The 16,419-nt window shown below is 36.0% G+C and overlaps 1 protein-coding gene across 1 annotated transcript; it reads right to left on the minus strand.

The window, feature by feature from the left end:
* Window positions 1–473: 473 nt before the first annotated feature.
* LOC104405223 (histone deacetylase 2) lies at window positions 474–16,152 on the minus strand. Its single transcript, XM_010013864.1, has 13 exons — window positions 16,045–16,152; window positions 15,478–15,595; window positions 14,486–14,560; window positions 14,039–14,177; window positions 11,978–12,119; window positions 8,465–8,557; window positions 8,240–8,348; window positions 6,669–6,809; window positions 5,101–5,209; window positions 2,846–2,976; window positions 1,869–2,024; window positions 1,088–1,145; window positions 474–877 (listed from the first exon to the last, which is right to left on the minus strand). The coding sequence occupies exons 1-13, from the start codon at window positions 16,117–16,119 to the stop codon at window positions 847–849; spliced, it is 1,377 nt and encodes a 458-aa protein (XP_010012166.1). The 5' UTR covers window positions 16,120–16,152; the 3' UTR covers window positions 474–846.
* Between the last annotated feature and the right edge of the window lie 267 nt (window positions 16,153–16,419).

Genomic DNA, 16,419 nt, shown 5'->3' on the forward strand with positions numbered 1-16,419 from the left:
AGTTAGCATAGTACTTAAATCACTGGGCAAATTTACTATTAAAAGATTACTATGCAAATATCAGGGAAGCATTGTTCAGTTTAACTGCAGCAAAAAAATTAAAACTGATTTTCTAATCAGACAAACCCTAATGTGAGCCTTATGGGTATTTTCCTGGAAAGAAGAACATAGCACTAGTACACAGGTGTTGGAAAAATCCCATGTTTAAGAATCTAACCCTTATTAAGTTTACCTGAGAGTCCAAATGGAAGAGAAGACTCAAATCTCACGGTCTCATATTCCCATACATTCATTTGCACCCCATCCAGAAGACAGTGAAATGTGTGGAAGCCGATGAAAGCACCACAGTTCCGTTTGTGTGCTCACCAGCTGTCCATTTAAACTCCACTACTTACTCATAGGCAAGTATAACTCTGCTTATTTATAGATAGTTTTTCCTCTCTGTAGTCAAATGAAAGACAAAGGACAACCAAGTACAATTTTTCTTTTTTTTTTTTTTTTTTTTTAATAAAAATAAAATTCAAAAAAACAAAAAAGGTAAAATCAGCTCAGGAAAGTCAAATTACTTTAATAGATCAGTTTAGACATTTAACATAATAACTCACATCCACTTTTAAATACTATTACATAAAGCATGGTGAAGAAAAGAATTTCTGCCTCATAATTAGAAAACTCACAATACAACTTGCCAAAAACCAGAACAAAGCCATTTGAAAATAAATACGGTCCATGCCAAATAGTACAAAATGAAATCAGCAGCCTCTCTCCGTATGAAAAATTTTCTTCTTTTAGGTATTCTCCAACTCTAGTATTACGTTCTGCGACTGATGAGAGGCTATCTTTTGTTCAAGGATTGCTGAGCTGTTCTGATTTTGCTCTGTAAAAAGGCAAAAATAAGCTATTAAGTTGTTTCATTTTTCAATTAACTGCTTTAGAAACACTATTTTAATTACTAGTGTCATGAGTCTAAAATATTTAGTATTATGAGGAACTGAGAGTGATCTTTTCAGAATTTAAGATACTATAAATTACTAATTTAAACAAACACTCTTCAAAAAGGTGACATTCATTATTAATTAGCGTTTACCCTTTGGCATCTGTCTTTTCACCACTGCTGTCCTTGGATTTATCCTCCTCCTTAATATCTGAAAAATAACAAGATTTAAAATATTTCAAAAGATGCAAGAAAACCCTAAAATACTTTGGATGAAAAAAGTATGACTTTTTTTTTTTTTCATATACTCCTAGCCAGGGTGAACTAGCTTTTAAAAGAAGTCACTGGTTACATATTAACATAGAGCATGAACTGAATCCATCCAAAGGAGTGACCAATGCCAAGTGATGCAAAATACCTCAAGGTAAGGTTTCTCTTGACTAGCCATAATGATGGCATGAAATAAGAAGACCTGGATTTCCCCTGTGGTCCTTGAGGTAGTCTTGCAGCCCTAAAACGCAGCCTGTTCTTGGAAAAGTCAAGAGTCCTGCAAATTACACTATCTCTAGAACCCCATCCCACTTCTGTTTCAGAGAAAATCAGTTGGGACTACCACACAAAAGCAAACAGGAACAAATCCTTTGCCTAATGTACTGAAAGCAAGAACTTTAATCCCCATTTTCATTAAAATATACAAATCCCTGGCTGTAAGATTTAAAGCTTGTGGGGAAGCAATAACCCTTGGTAGAAAATACTATTCTAGTCTGAGTAGCAGTATGTTAGTAACTGACTTGTTTAAAATATATGCTTTAAATATGATGTAAAAAATAAATCATCTCAACAGCTAATTAACTATTAAAAAAGGCATTTTTCTCCTGTAAGAAGTGACATTCGCAGTTCTAAAATATAGGATGAAATCACACTGGAGTCCTACCTGCTTTTTTGTCCTCTGTTTCTTTTTTGTCTTCCTCTATCCTGGCTTTCTTTGCTCCTTTCTTATGATCTGCAACATTTCGTCGTCCACCTTCCCCTTCATCTTCAGAATCTGAAAATTCTTCATCACAGGCTATGCGCTTATCAGATGCTCGAACTAGGATTCAGAGTTAAATTAACTGAGTATAAAACCAATTACAACAGGTCTAATAAAAAAGAACTATCAAATTAAGAATGAGTGATAATATAATCACTTAATGCTGATGAACCAAATTATGGATACAAATAATACCTTTCAAGATACTCTGGGACTCTCACAATGACTTATGAAACTAGCTTTACAGAGACACAGGGGGAGACTGGGAGTATTTTAACATGTAACGACTTAATTTCAAATATTGAAAACTAAATCAGAAGAGAAAACACTGTTTAAACAGTTCAGAAAACAGTCCACGAATAAGAAGTTAAGATGGTTCCAAACACCATCAAAAAAAAAAAAAAAAGTTAAATGTAGCAAGAAACCTTAACTATAGCTGAAGAACAACTCATTATCCATACAAAGGCTGACAGTAATGAAATGAAGGGTAGTGTCACAAGTGTGGAAAACCTCTCAACAAAAAAGCAATTCCTATTTTTTGCGAATAGCAGAAGACAGAGGCTAAGTTCTGTATTCCTTTAGTTAAAATTCATCTGAGACTTGTGGAGTATCTATTTTTGATTTGCAATAGCCAGAGTGTTTCATAAGATGCAAACCCCCATGTTCTGTCAGCACTTCTTTTGACTCCTTTAACAGGTTCAGATCTGTGTACAGATATCACCTTAAGACCAGGAAAACTGGCAGACCAGTGGCAAATTTTTTTACTCAGGAAACAAAACTGCCTGTCTTCTGATACTGCACTACTAGGACTAAGATTCTAACCAGTTAAACCTAAAAAGACACTATTTGGTCATGCTCTATCATGAAAAGGTATTTCTTACTAGAAATGCGTTTGTCTGGATCTTCGCCATCCTCATCACCACTGTCTTCGTGAACAGCATCTTCAGGAATGGCCTGCATCTGTACACCAGGTGCATGAGGTAGCATACGCAAGTTTTCAAATAAGCGTTGCCTACAAGTAACAAGCAAGGGAAGTTATTGCTACACAGAAGTAGCTTCTCCTTGGATTTTGTATTAAATTCTGAAAACTCTGTGTTCAAAGTTCACCTGATTTGCTTTACAGTCACTGTTTCATTTTTCAACTAAAAAATGGCATGCCAATTTCAGAAAGTTTCCATCCTTAAGAGATCATTAGTATCCACAGTGTACCTGAGCATCAATTTCTTTTATCTTTTTAAACACTTACTTCACTCCACCTCTATCTTTAGTTCCCCCCAGGGTCAGCATAAGTCCTGCCACTTGGGCTGAACCAAGTGACAGTATAACTCTGTTTATAAGAAGCTAAAGCAGCAAGTTTGATAATAAGCTACCCTCTAGTTTCTCAGAAAGTCACTCTTATAGCATAAAGTCTTCCCAACCACGTGTAGCAATGATACCAGGGTCAAAAGCAATTCATCTGTATAAAATTTCTTATTGGCTGTTTCAGGGAGAACAGAGAGGCATACTCTCCATCCAAGCAACCTTATGCAATGGACTCCACACTTCAAAGCACAATGTGCAGGAACAAGGACATCGGGCTTCTCTTCGGACTCAAGACTATCATTCTGAAGAAGTCCAAGTAGGGAGAAAGGTTTGCCAAGTATCAAGTATCAGCATTTGTAACAACGATCTTAGTATCCTTCTGCACAATTTGAAGAGCCGAAGTGTAACTGGTGGTTTTTTTGGAATCTTTGCAGTCTTTGCCTCTGTTCAAATCACATGATCTGGCAAAGGAGTTTTGCCAATCCAGGGAGTCCCTAATGCTAGGTCTCTAAGAAAGCATAAAGCTAACTGAAGGAGGATTCTCTGAAATGATGGGTCACTGCTCTTCTTGTGGGTGCCAATATGAGGATACGAGATCCTATTTCTGTCAACAGAAAATACACAATCTGTGCCCAGGAATGTGTTAAAAAACAAGTTTTGCACCCTACTTGCACCACAAAAGCTCAACAATACACAAATACACAGCAAGCAGCCTGGCAGATCATCAGCTGGAGCACTTACTACTACAGAGAAATTTTGCAGAATTACATCAATGAATAGGTGGGTGTGCGTCCCCTGCCCCTGCACATTACTAAAACCTAAACCCCCTTCATTTGATTGCGATTTATATATTTGCATTATGAATACTGATATATGAAGTGGTTGGTCTATGTACCAACCACTTCAAAAATTACTGTTTTAACAAATTTGGTGAATTTTGCAACTTGACAGTTTTACAGGTTATAGTAGTACTGGCAAACCTATACAGCTAGTTTCACATCTTCATTCAGTTATTTTTAATAACCAGAATTCCTGTGCACCATTAACAGCCTGCTAAAACTTGGGGCAGGTTGGGGGTTTATTCTTTTAAACCTAGAGCAGGAACAAGCCACAGAAAGCAAACAGTACTTCAGGCTAACTACTTACCAGATGAGTACAGAATTGATTGTATGTATGCATTACTCCACCCTGAAGTAAAGTATTTGTTTACAATCAAAACTTCAGGATGTGAGGAGGAATAAATGAAGTACCAAAAGTGGTATGGGCTAAACCACATACCTGCTATAGCTTGGCAATGAGCACTTCTCAAACCATGTGGATTTGTCAAACCACAGTCACTCAATTGCCTGCACACATATCGCTGTCTTTCCATAGTTTTGGATGTCAAAGCTCACATGTGACTTTTTATTTTTACAGCTGACAGCTACAAAGAATGACAATCTCAGTTTGTGTTTTGACATGGAGCCGAGAATTAGAAATCCTAATCATCACAGCATACCAGCCTCTTTCCTGGTGGGATAAAATTTCTACAAAGTTACAAGGGGAAGCCAAGTAAAATAGTCATGTCTCTAGATGGTGGAAAAAGTAAAAATCCAAGCTGGATCTTAAATTTTCATATTTATAGACACAGGACTTCATAAGCATATTTACTGTTACAGGAACAGACTTCTAAAAAGTTCCTTACAGAAGTGAAAAATATATGTAAAATCTATTCAGCATTTTTAGAGTGTAATAGAGAAAAGCATGCAGTTTTAAAAATCAGCCTAACAATTAAACCTCTAGACAAATGTGATCCACATGACCTTTCTTGACAGATAAGATAATCACTACTTACTTAATCTTCTCCATATATTCTGGTGTATTCTGATTAGTCATATTCGAAGGACTAATATGAAGCTTGAAGTCTGGTCCAAAATACTCAAAGTAGTCATTGTATGGCAACTCTATAAACCAAGACACAAAAGACATCTTTGTGACCCAAAAGATTTTAAACGTTTTAAATGCAACAATTGTTTTGACAGGATTTTAGAGAACAGTCAAACCTGAAGCATTCAGGTAAGCAATACTGCCTGAACTGTTCAGTATTTTTCCTCTGAATTATTCAATAGATGAACTCAAATTTGTTAGCAAAATATAAGGAAGTAAGAGCCAGTTCTACTGTAATCATGTTAGAACGTACATTGGAACAACATACATAGATTTGATAAAATACTTCTGCAGAAAAGAGAAGATCAACTGATGATTTCTTATAGCTGTTTTCAAAGTTAATACAGTTCAAAAGGTTTAAGTGAGCCATTCAAAATATTCCTTCAGTAAAACCTGTAATACACATTACTAAGCTGACAATCACAGCTAGCTCAACATCCATAGTAAGCAAACGCTGTACAGCAATTTGGTGATGCCCTTGTCTGTTAATTTCCCCCTTTCCCTTTCCTTGCTTTTTGTATTTGCACAGATAACCGTCCTTGACTGGAACACCTAATCACCAAAATTAAACACTCTCTTCAAAAGCTTTGACTGACAAAGAATATAAATTGACATGCACAATGGAAAATATACATCTTGAAAAGTACTGTCCAAATACTCTTTTCTCACTGACAGCAGCATTCCACTGAAGTCAGACGGAAACACTATGAATCCAACAAGAGATAAATGAACAGCAAAAGGTTATCAGGAAAAGCTGCAGTCCAACATGAAAAATACCGGTGACTGATGTGCAACAAAGCAGTCCAAATAATTTTGCAAAAAGACATTCCAAAAATACGTCCAGAAATACATCCGGCCAGAAGTAAAGGGAGTGCAGGACCTTTGGGGATCTTCCTTAGAGAAACTACTTCATTATTCAACTATGCAAGAGTAGCCCACAATTGCTTTTTCTGGTTTTTAAATTGTTTTACGATAGCTTGCATAGGCAAAATAGAGTCAAATGGACAAGAAAAGTCAATATACTTTCACAGTTACTTTTACATCATGGATACAATGAAGAAATGGTTGTTTTATATAGTAAAATAGACACCTGCATATTCAATTTCTTTTGAATAGTATGTCTGTGGTGCACAACTTACTCAAATCTACACCGTTACGATCAAAATGCAGTATATATTCTACCATACTGATGACATTCACATTAAAAATAGTTACAAGTAAAGTTTCGTAAGTTTTAGATGTTTCGAATTTTCCAAAAATGATCCAATCATTTAAAACTTTTGCTAAGGCATAAAAGAAGCCCCAAATTCGTAAGTTTAGTGCATAAGCTACTGAAATTTTATTGTCTAAATTCTAACAATAACTTTCTACATAGTTAATTCTAAACTGATGTTTAGAAATATTTGTTATCTGTTCACTTAAACACTCTCATGATTATTCTTTTAGGAAAATATTAACTTGGGTATTAATATTTACCATTAGGAATTTCACAATCTAAGGCAACAGCAGTTTCGTATGTCCAGCATCGAGCAACATTACGAATCGTATATCCTCCTCCCCCCAACATCAGCAACGGCAAGTTAAAAGTCTTCACAACTTCCACACATTTAGCATGACCTGCCAAACACAAAGAATTGACAATATATGCAAAATATCTATTAAAGAGAAAAATATATAATTAACTATTTAATAAGACATATGCAGTTGCACTTATCACTTAAGAACTGAGTTGATTCAAGTAAAACAGAACTGTCTCCTGCTAGAGCTAAGTACCACCTCACAAGAAGTCCAGACCTACACATAAGAAGTGTACAAAATACATCAAACATTAATTATCCACCCCAGTCTTCAGAGACTTTGCATGATGATCTATTGCTGCTCTTCTGAAATGCTCTTAGGAAGTTTAGCGTTTTGTCTTTTCATAACTGAAGTCAAAACACAGTGACAAATCTAGGGACAATTTCTCAGGTCATATGCAATGGGTAAAGAAGGGAAGGCAGTAAATCAGTACTCAGTCCTTTCTACTTCTAAATTTGAACCTGTATTAGAGGTTGCTAAGTCTTGCTTACAGAGTGAACTGGTGCCAAGACAGTACACACTCCAGGGAGATACAGCATACTGAAAGGCATCTGTAGGAGGCAGCAGCTCTCTTGGTTCCCAAGATATGTAAGATGGAAAAAAATCTGAGCTGTATGGGCAACTGAAGTAGCTTTGCCACCTGGTGCAAATCAAGAAAAGAACCCTGAAACACTGCAGACCCAACAGATACTATACTGCATTTTGTTGCCTATAAAACTCTAATTGCCTCATTAAGAAAACACAAACCCAAGAAAACTCAGAAAATGAATGATTCAAATAGGCTGGATTCAAGGCTTAGCAAAAGTTCAGCATACATGTAATGTATTATGAATTACAATCAATAATAATAGTAATACTTATGTTGTTTACTAAATTAGCATGTCAGCCCAATTTTGAGAATCACTTTTTTTTTTGATAGAAGTCTAAGTAATACTGAAGTAAATTAATTCTATAAAAGTTAATAAAAAAGTCAACATAAGGCTCAGTGTAACAAATACCACTACAAATTTAACAAAAGTGAGTATTTTCACGTCAGTAACACCTATTTTACACCTAACACGTTTGATGTTTAGTATCTGTAGTACTATTAAGTGAACCACAAGTGGTTTTTTTTATTCGCCCATCATAATAAAGTGTTGTAGTAGGACAACTCTTATCCTGTCATTTCAGAACATTGCTTTAAAGCTACAGAAAGCCTGTGCATAGAAGAAAGGGAATCACTTGAGCAGCTAGGAAGAACATGGAAAACTAAGCTTAACTTTTTTAGATGGACAGAAAGAAAGAGGCAACTTCTTAGTTTCTTTTGGCCATCCCTGTATAGCAAAGAAAGAGGTGATTAATCACAGTAGTGAACAAAATCTTTGTGACTCCAGTCCTCATCATGCAAGTATCTTGAAAAACACTATGAAGGGTAGCAGTTTCTATTAAATAAAAAGTTACAGATGACACGCACACACTTTTCTGCTTACCTTTAACAGTAAGATTAAAACATCCCAGCCTGTCACCAGACAATGAATCTGCTCCACACTGTAATACCACAGCACTGGGCTGGTACATTTCCATTACTTTGGATATAATCTATAATCAGCATGAAACACCAATTAATTCATTCATTAATTCATGTTATGGAAATATAGTCACAAAATTGAACAAGCATCCTTCTAGAGAGCTTAAAAAAAAAAAAAAGTACTTACTGGTTTGAATATCTGTCCATATGATTCATCATCTATACCATCTCTCATCGGAAAGTTGACAGCATAGTATTTGCCTTTTCCAGCACCAATATCCTATATAAACAAGGATGACAAATGCTTTACTACAAACACAGCAGCACACGATGGTATCATGGGAAAACATCTACACATGTCCACTGAGCCATTTTGTACCATCATTCATGTCTGTGAGGTGAAAGAGGTGAAGCACTTTACTTGATTCCCATTCTCTCATAAAATCATTGTATTATGTAGGAGTTGTACACCAAGACCAAGTTTCTAGACAGTATACTTGATTTTTTAATTCAAAGATTTAAGACAAAAAAAAAGGCAAAATGTAACTCATCAGTTTCAGATGGTAAAAACAGTTAAGCAGAAACAGCTTAATACCTAAAGATCCCTGCCTGCTGCTCATACCTATTTTTTCCCTTTAGCTCATCACTAAGACAGAAACTGATCCACTACACAGAGCAGTTCTCTGCCACTAATAAAGATGCAGTGGGGAAGATACTAAGATTTAACCTGTTCACTTTGGCTGTAAACTACCTATCAAACACCAGCTCTGCAGAAAGAGCACACTTCAGGTCCAACATCATTCAAAAAACTACAAGGCACCAATATGATGGCCCAGCAATACAAATACTGAACTTCTCAACACTAGCTATTAAAAGAGAGTCATGGACATTTTCCTCTTCCTGTACAAAGCCTCCTTAGCAGTGAAGGCAAGAGTAACATTTCACTTCCAGCAACTACCTTCTACTGGGGGGAGGGCGAGGCGGGAAGACACAGACAACATGAGATGGGACACAGACACGGGGACAGGGGAAAAAAGGCACAATGAAGCATGAACACAATGTTAGCAGTTGATTTTTATTTTTCCTTGTAGCACATTATTATTTCATAATATTGCAAGATGAGTGACACTGAAGACTTCTGCTGAACTAAAAACTCTTGCTGATCTGGAGCATAACAGTTACCCAGAATCTTCCAAAATTAATTACCTAGGCTTTCAGATGCTGATTTTTCTGAGGTGTCAGTGCCTTGGTTTCCAGACTAAAAACAGCAACAAAAAAAAAAAAAACCAACCAACTCACACAACACAAAAAACAACCACGAAAAAGTCATTAAATCGATTTTATCCTAAAACGTAAAATAGCCAAACGTTCACACAATTTCCCATTACACTAGGTAATTGTCTTCCAGCCTGAGCTACTTAAGGGATGTTTTCTCTGATACTTGCATTGGTTATAAACACTAAAGAAACAACATAGCATTATGCTAGTTGCCCATTCATCAACAGATCAACTTTCCACAAAGAACCTGGGCCTCTGTGTAGCACTACAGTCTCAACTGACCTACCTATATATGTATAAGATTAATGCTATTATCTAAGATACGTAGAAAGGCAAATAACTTACTAAGGACAGTGAAAGTACAGATTGTGCAATACCTTCAAGAAGAAAAATGAATGAATGCAGCTGAACTAGACAACCTCTGTGAGCTACACTGATGGAGCTGCAATCACAAAACCACCAGCTGATGTGATATTTGTTCCTGCATCAAATAAGCGTAACCTGATAAGCAAACTAGGCCAACTAACTAAAGAATTACAGAAGCAAGCTTGAATGGAGCCCACTGACAAAAAGCAAAGCTAAGATTTGGCTGTTAAAGTTGATGCAAATAACCAGCAACAGTAGATCTAGTTGAGCAGAAGCAAGCAGCGCGACACCAGCTTCCAGAAGGAACACTGACTTTTCAGAGAATTAGTTCTCCCTTTAGTTCAATTAGTTTAGCAAGCTCTGGAGATAGGAAAAAGCTAATGTTTTTTTTCCTATGGGGATATAATAATTGCAATAAAGCCTGCTGGTCTGTGTGCAGGCAATGCTCATTTCAAAATATTAGTTAGCAGCACAGAATAAAAGTTACTATGCCTAAAGTACTGCTTGTCACTGACACTGTACTGAAAAAAATCCCAGTAACTCAATATTCATCTATTTATTTCAACTGTGTTATCTTTAAATTCTTTGTGCTGGGTGTGGTGAGGCAAAGAGTCCATAAACTTCTGTGTCAACGGGAAGTGCCGTTTCTAAAGAGCCAAGATATCTAATCCAAAAAAAAAAAAAAAAAAAAAAAAAAAAAACCTAGCCAAATTCAGCAACAACAGCTTGTCGTGATAAACATCCTGGTCTGAGTTGCTTTTTGTTTGAAGCACCACTACCACCTTGTGGCCAGAGAAGTTAAACCACACGGATAAAACAATGCCTTATCTGATTTCTACCTAAATCAATTTAGAACACAGTTTAACAGAATCTAACCACCATAATAACACCCGGCTCCAACAACCACACTGAAATGAAGGCTTAGCATCCCACTGATTTAAAGCTCAACTTTCATTTACTTCTGGGTCCTCTGGGTATCATCAGCACACTGGGAAGCACACATTTCATGAATATTAGCATAAACACAAGTATCTGCAACACTTGAATCAATTTAAAGGTAGTAGGAAAACAGTGACTTCTTTCCCAACATAGCTGTTTTGTAGGTCAACTTTTCAGAAGTGTCTACAATTAAAATAAAAATTACTAACTGTATGCACAAACTAATGTACAAACTCGCTGATACCAGAGGAGTGACTTATCCACGGAGAGCCTCCAGTAAGAGGTTTAATTTAAGAGTTTGAAGCTAGGCTTAATTATGTATTAATCCTAATACTTGAAATACTCTTTCAAGTTGTGAAGTAGAACAATTTCCTGTTCTAGCAGACAAGAGTCTAACATGAGGAATTATTAACAAATTTAATACAAAGGGCCAGGAAAACTGGTTTCCCTTCTCGGCTTTGCCAGAGATTTTACAAATCTTAAATGATAATTCTTCACAGGCCAGTGCTAAAAGGCTCAGTACACAATTGTATGTGGGGCGTACTGAAGTTCTTCAGCAGTGAGTATCATGAGAACTCAAAACACACTTTATGACATAAGAAATACTCCAAAAATGAGTCAACTATATTACTAGGCAAATAGAACACAAGCAAATTCAAGTTGCAACTAAAGCTTTGTGACTCTAGCACAAAGTTATTCTAAGATTTGAAATAACTTTTGAAGCCATGTGATTCCCAAACAGCTACTTTTCACTGCATTTGCAGAACTGAAACGCATAGATAGGCATTATAAATATACCACACTGTCTTCCTAGAGACATTTCCAAAATATGAGTAAACTAATCATACATTTGAACTAAAATTTCAGACAATTTATCCGGAAGCGAAGGTGTCAATTTCACGTAGAAGTGAGTAATTTACTTCCCCGCTACTGTCTATTTTTTCCCCTCTAAGGTTCTCCAAGTCTATCACTTTAGACTAACATACTTTCTGAAAAGTTGCTGCTGTATACTATCAGATATGGACACAGTTACTGTAACCTAGTATGAAAACAGTATCTATGAGCAAAAGCATAAGGAGGAATTCATCACCTAATGAAATTTCATATTCAACCTTACCCTAAGGTCCCCTGTGCCTGGAAAATATTCACCATATTTATGGAATGATACTGTCATGACACGATCTGTGGTATAAAATGCTTCTTCAACACCATCACCATGATGGATATCAATATCAATATACAACACTCTTTGGTGATACCTAAAAAGAAAATATTGTATGAGAAATCATAATTATCTGTTATGTCCATAATATACCCTTACCTAATAAGGAAAAACACAATAATAAAAAACAAACAATAAACCCCAAGATTATGATAATTTTGATGACTTTGGTAGAAGTGACCATATGGTTTTAGAATTCTTAATCTATTTTAGGTAATCATGAAAGCAAGTTCATCTTCACCAAAATAATTTAAGTATGCAATTACATTAGTATTTACCCCATGCTGTATCACCTCACAGAAGCTATACCTTGTGTTTCTGTCCACACAACTTTGTTGTTCACATCTGCTGAATTCATCCCTTTCACAGGGTATTTCTTTCTGCCTTCTCAATAATTATCAACACAGCCTTCACTAAAACATCTCTTACTGCATGCTTCAAACAGCATAGTGTCAGGAGCAGGAATAACCCATGATCCATAAGCCCACAAAATATTAAATTTAAATACCTATTTTCTATTCAGTTTTCTTCTTCACCTTTGCTACTTGTACAGGTAGGCACATTCTTATTTCCAAGTGTATCACACTTACTACTAGCATGAAATTACTACACTACTGCTTAGTAAAAACCAGTTGTTTGAAGCCTCAAAGCATTGGAAACAACAGTAAAGAGCCCTTAAATTCTATCAACATCTGAAGATATATTTCCATCACGTTTTGCATAGTGCTAGAGAATGTGAATCTCAGCAACGATAATTTCAGGTGGGCTAAGATTTTTCGCTTAACATGACACTGAGTGGGACAGTTCCCTATGGATACATAACCCATAATTATTTGAAGTTTCCTTCCTTCCCAAGCACATTAAACTAAAAACTTTGAGACTGGACCACAGAAAATCACATAGCTCTTCTGAGACTACAGAGACAGACCCTGAATACATGCCATACATTAAAATTATGTTAACATTAACTATTTGTTAGTGTATTTAGAAACCTTTTCCATCTTTAAAAAGACTTCCAGATTACAGCTGCATCCCCCATCCCTCACCAGCAGACTCAGCTGTTACATTCAGAAGCATCTCAAATATTTTTTGTAATAAATGAGATTTATGTGTTATTAGAAGAGATAGAGTCCCCTGAAGCAGTAAAAGTAACTCATAGGATTTGAAGTTTTAGTGAAGTATTACTGCTTGAAGTTAATTATATGACCACTTTTTCATTAATCCTCATTTTCTTATTTTGCAGTCACAGCAGCACAGCTGTTATTTCATTATTTATTCATAACAGCCACATTAATTCAAATAACAATCCAAAGAAGCTTAGTGCATGGTCCTCCTTGAATATTCCTGTTTGGTTTAGCAGTGACTCAAATGATAGCGAACAAGAAACCAAATGGGTGTATGATTGTGAACATAATGACTGCCCTAAGGGGCGAGGGCAGTGATCCATCTAGCCCACTATTCTGTCCCCATGAGTAGCAACAGATTAACATTTACAGAATGTATGTAAACCTGTCGATTTTCTGCAGTCTCCTACCCTCATACTTCCCCCACCATCTAGAATTACAGCATACGGCATTTTAGAGTGTGCATCGTTGCTTGGATGTTTAACATCCATTTACAAACCTTTTGTCCATGATTACGTTTAATCTCTTTTTTGAATCTCTTGTTGCTGCCTGCTTCCTTCAGCCTCCTGTAGCAGCATGCTCCAGAAGTTTAGTATCCTCTGTGTAAAGAAGTACTTCTAAATACCTGTTTTAAGCCTATCTCCTATTAGTTACCTTTTCAGCTTGTCTGTATCTTCTTGCTGAAACCAAACCCGGCAGAGCTTGAAGTTTTCTTAATTGAAACTATACAACATGGGCGATGAAAACTCACTGAAATAGTACTACAATCCATATCTTCAGATACTTAAATACTTGAATTTGACACTTTATCTTGTTCCCCTTACACACTTACTTCAGTAACTCAAGGATAGCAAGCACGATATCATTGACATAACAGAAACCAGATGCCTCCGATTTCTTGGCATGGTGAAGTCCTCCAGCCCAATTAACAGCCATGTCTGTCTGTTGTCTGTTCAATTTTACTGCCCCAGCTGTAAAAAGACAAACACAGAAATTAAAGGAAATGCAATTAGAAACTTCTAATGGCCTTTAAATCTGTTACATAAAATAGTATATTAATTTTTAAATAAATTGATCCTAGATCTGATCTCTTACCAATACCAAGATACTTGATACATTTCACACTTGAGTCTCTAACTGACTTAAATAAAGAGATTATCTCTTTCTTTAAAAAGAGACACTTATATTTGCTTCAGTTTTAAATATGCTATCGAAGTTTTAAGTTGCTGACATAAATGTAATAAAGCTCCAAAATAGCTGGCAAACAACCTGTACTTACCAACAGAGCCTCCAGTTGACAGCTGACAAAACTCAAACAGGCCATCAAATACAGGACAATCTTCTCCAACATTAACTGTGTAAGAAATGTATTACTTTTTAAAAACACCATTCCAAAGCCATTTGTATATGCATGGCAACACAGATGCAAGAGTAATTCATTCAGCATTTCAACTACTCCTGCCCATGCCTCATTTTTGTCAAATTTTATCACCAAAAACAAGTCAAGCCTTCTTAATCTACAATGCGATGACTCTATTTTTATTTTTAGTTTCCATGGGAAGCTTTGTCTCCTTGTTAACAAGAAGTTAGATCATTTTTAGATTTTGGAAGAAGTCTGATTAACATAGGTCACGTTAAGAAATGCACAATTACTTGCAAAAATAATTTGCTGAGATTAAGGCATCATAAAGAGGTTACAATACTGCCTCTTAAATTGATGTAATAGCTGTCAAACTGCATTCCTAACAGTACTTTGAGCCTATTCCTATAATTATAAGGAATAAATTAACAGAAAGTGTGAACAGTGAATAATGTACAATTTTTACTATCTCACTCCAAGAGGAATGAGTATCTCCTTTTCTTGATGTAAAACATTTTCATACATGGATTTTTACTTCTCTTCTAAAAGCCGTTCTTTCTTCAGAAAGATTCTGCATTAGAACAGATTTTAAGACACTTTCACAAACTTAATCTGTGCATTAAGCCTGCTGAAATTATCACTTCACATCTAGAACATACCCTGTGAAAAAGGGGAAGCAAAAATCATAACATAAACTTAAAAGAACACTTTTGCCAAGATGGCTGCTTTTAAAAGAAAAGTTCCCAAATTAGCGTAGCTAAAGGCAGGCACATGTTAGTCTTGCTACAGATTTCTCTAACCCACCGACACCATTAAGCCATGTTCACACCTCTGTATTGGTAACTATTGAGTTTTAAACAATGCTAACCATTGAAGTATGTACACAGACTTAAGCTAATGTTGACACTTACATCTCTGCATCTGCTTGCTGTACTCAGACATATTGTCAGGCCTTATTGATCGGAGAAATTTGATGTATTCATCACTATGGTACTTGGTCATTTCCTCCGCAGTAGCTTTGTGGGGTCGCTGATGACAAAAACAAGTTAAAGAAATAATCAAAGAGTGCTCTGCAAAATCAGTTAACAACTTGCTAAAACAGACAATTCGAAAGAAATCTAGTTTGAAGGGAGAACAGTTAAATTGATAGTACTGCTGTTTTACACAAAGCATGCTCTGCTGTTAGTATACAACTTGATTAATTACCCCAATGTCTTCCTAACACTCCACTTCCCAACCACAGAAACACTGGTGAAAATTTTTCCTACTGGGGCTCTACACTTCTTCCAGACATGGACAACAATCTGCAGTCCTCATCAATGACAAAAATACTGCTCCACTTCTAACAGAGAGCACTGAACACGCTAAGTCTACTCTATTTCCACTTCCACTTTTCTCCATTTATTTGTGTGAGAATACCTGAAGCCCTTTAAAATAATTTAAAATGCATCAGTGAACATTCTATTGCTTATACTCACATAAATTTCCATTTTTCTGTATAAGCCATAATTTAGCAGCAAGTTGTGGGTCATTCGGATCCTATGAGGTTTCATCGGATGCCCTTGTCCATAGTAATAGTTTCCGATATCACCTGCCAATATCACACAAATGAATAGCTATTCATATTACAAAGCAACTTTTAATTGCTACTTACAAGAATCATTCTAGGAAGATAAGCAAGCAAGTATAATTCCAGGAAAAAAACCAAACAAAAAACAACAAACCATCCAACAAAAAAAAAAAAAAACCCAAACAACAAAGAGACTGCTGTCTATTCAAAAAAAAAACTATGAGAAAAAGGAAGGCAAATCCAACAGTTTTACTACAGGCAGACAGTAATGGGAGGGCAAAGA

The sequence above is a fragment of the Nestor notabilis genome, unplaced genomic scaffold (assembly GCF_000696875.1).
Source record: "Nestor notabilis isolate BGI_N333 unplaced genomic scaffold, ASM69687v1 scaffold15594, whole genome shotgun sequence".
NCBI lineage: Eukaryota > Metazoa > Chordata > Aves > Psittaciformes > Psittacidae > Nestor > Nestor notabilis.

Bases quoted from the DNA above. Each gene is read 5' to 3' on its own strand.
- LOC104405223 (XM_010013864.1), bottom strand. From the start codon at position 16,119: ATGAAACCTCATAGGATCCGAATGACCCACAACTTGCTGCTAAATTAT. The intron at 6,810-8,239 runs GTAAGCAGAAAA...TGTGTTTGGCAG, and splicing joins TTTTAATCTTACTGTTAAAG to GTCATGCTAAATGTGTGGAA. The intron at 2,977-5,100 runs GTAAGTAGTGAT...TGTTACTTGTAG, and splicing joins GAATATATGGAGAAGATTAA to GCAACGCTTATTTGAAAACT.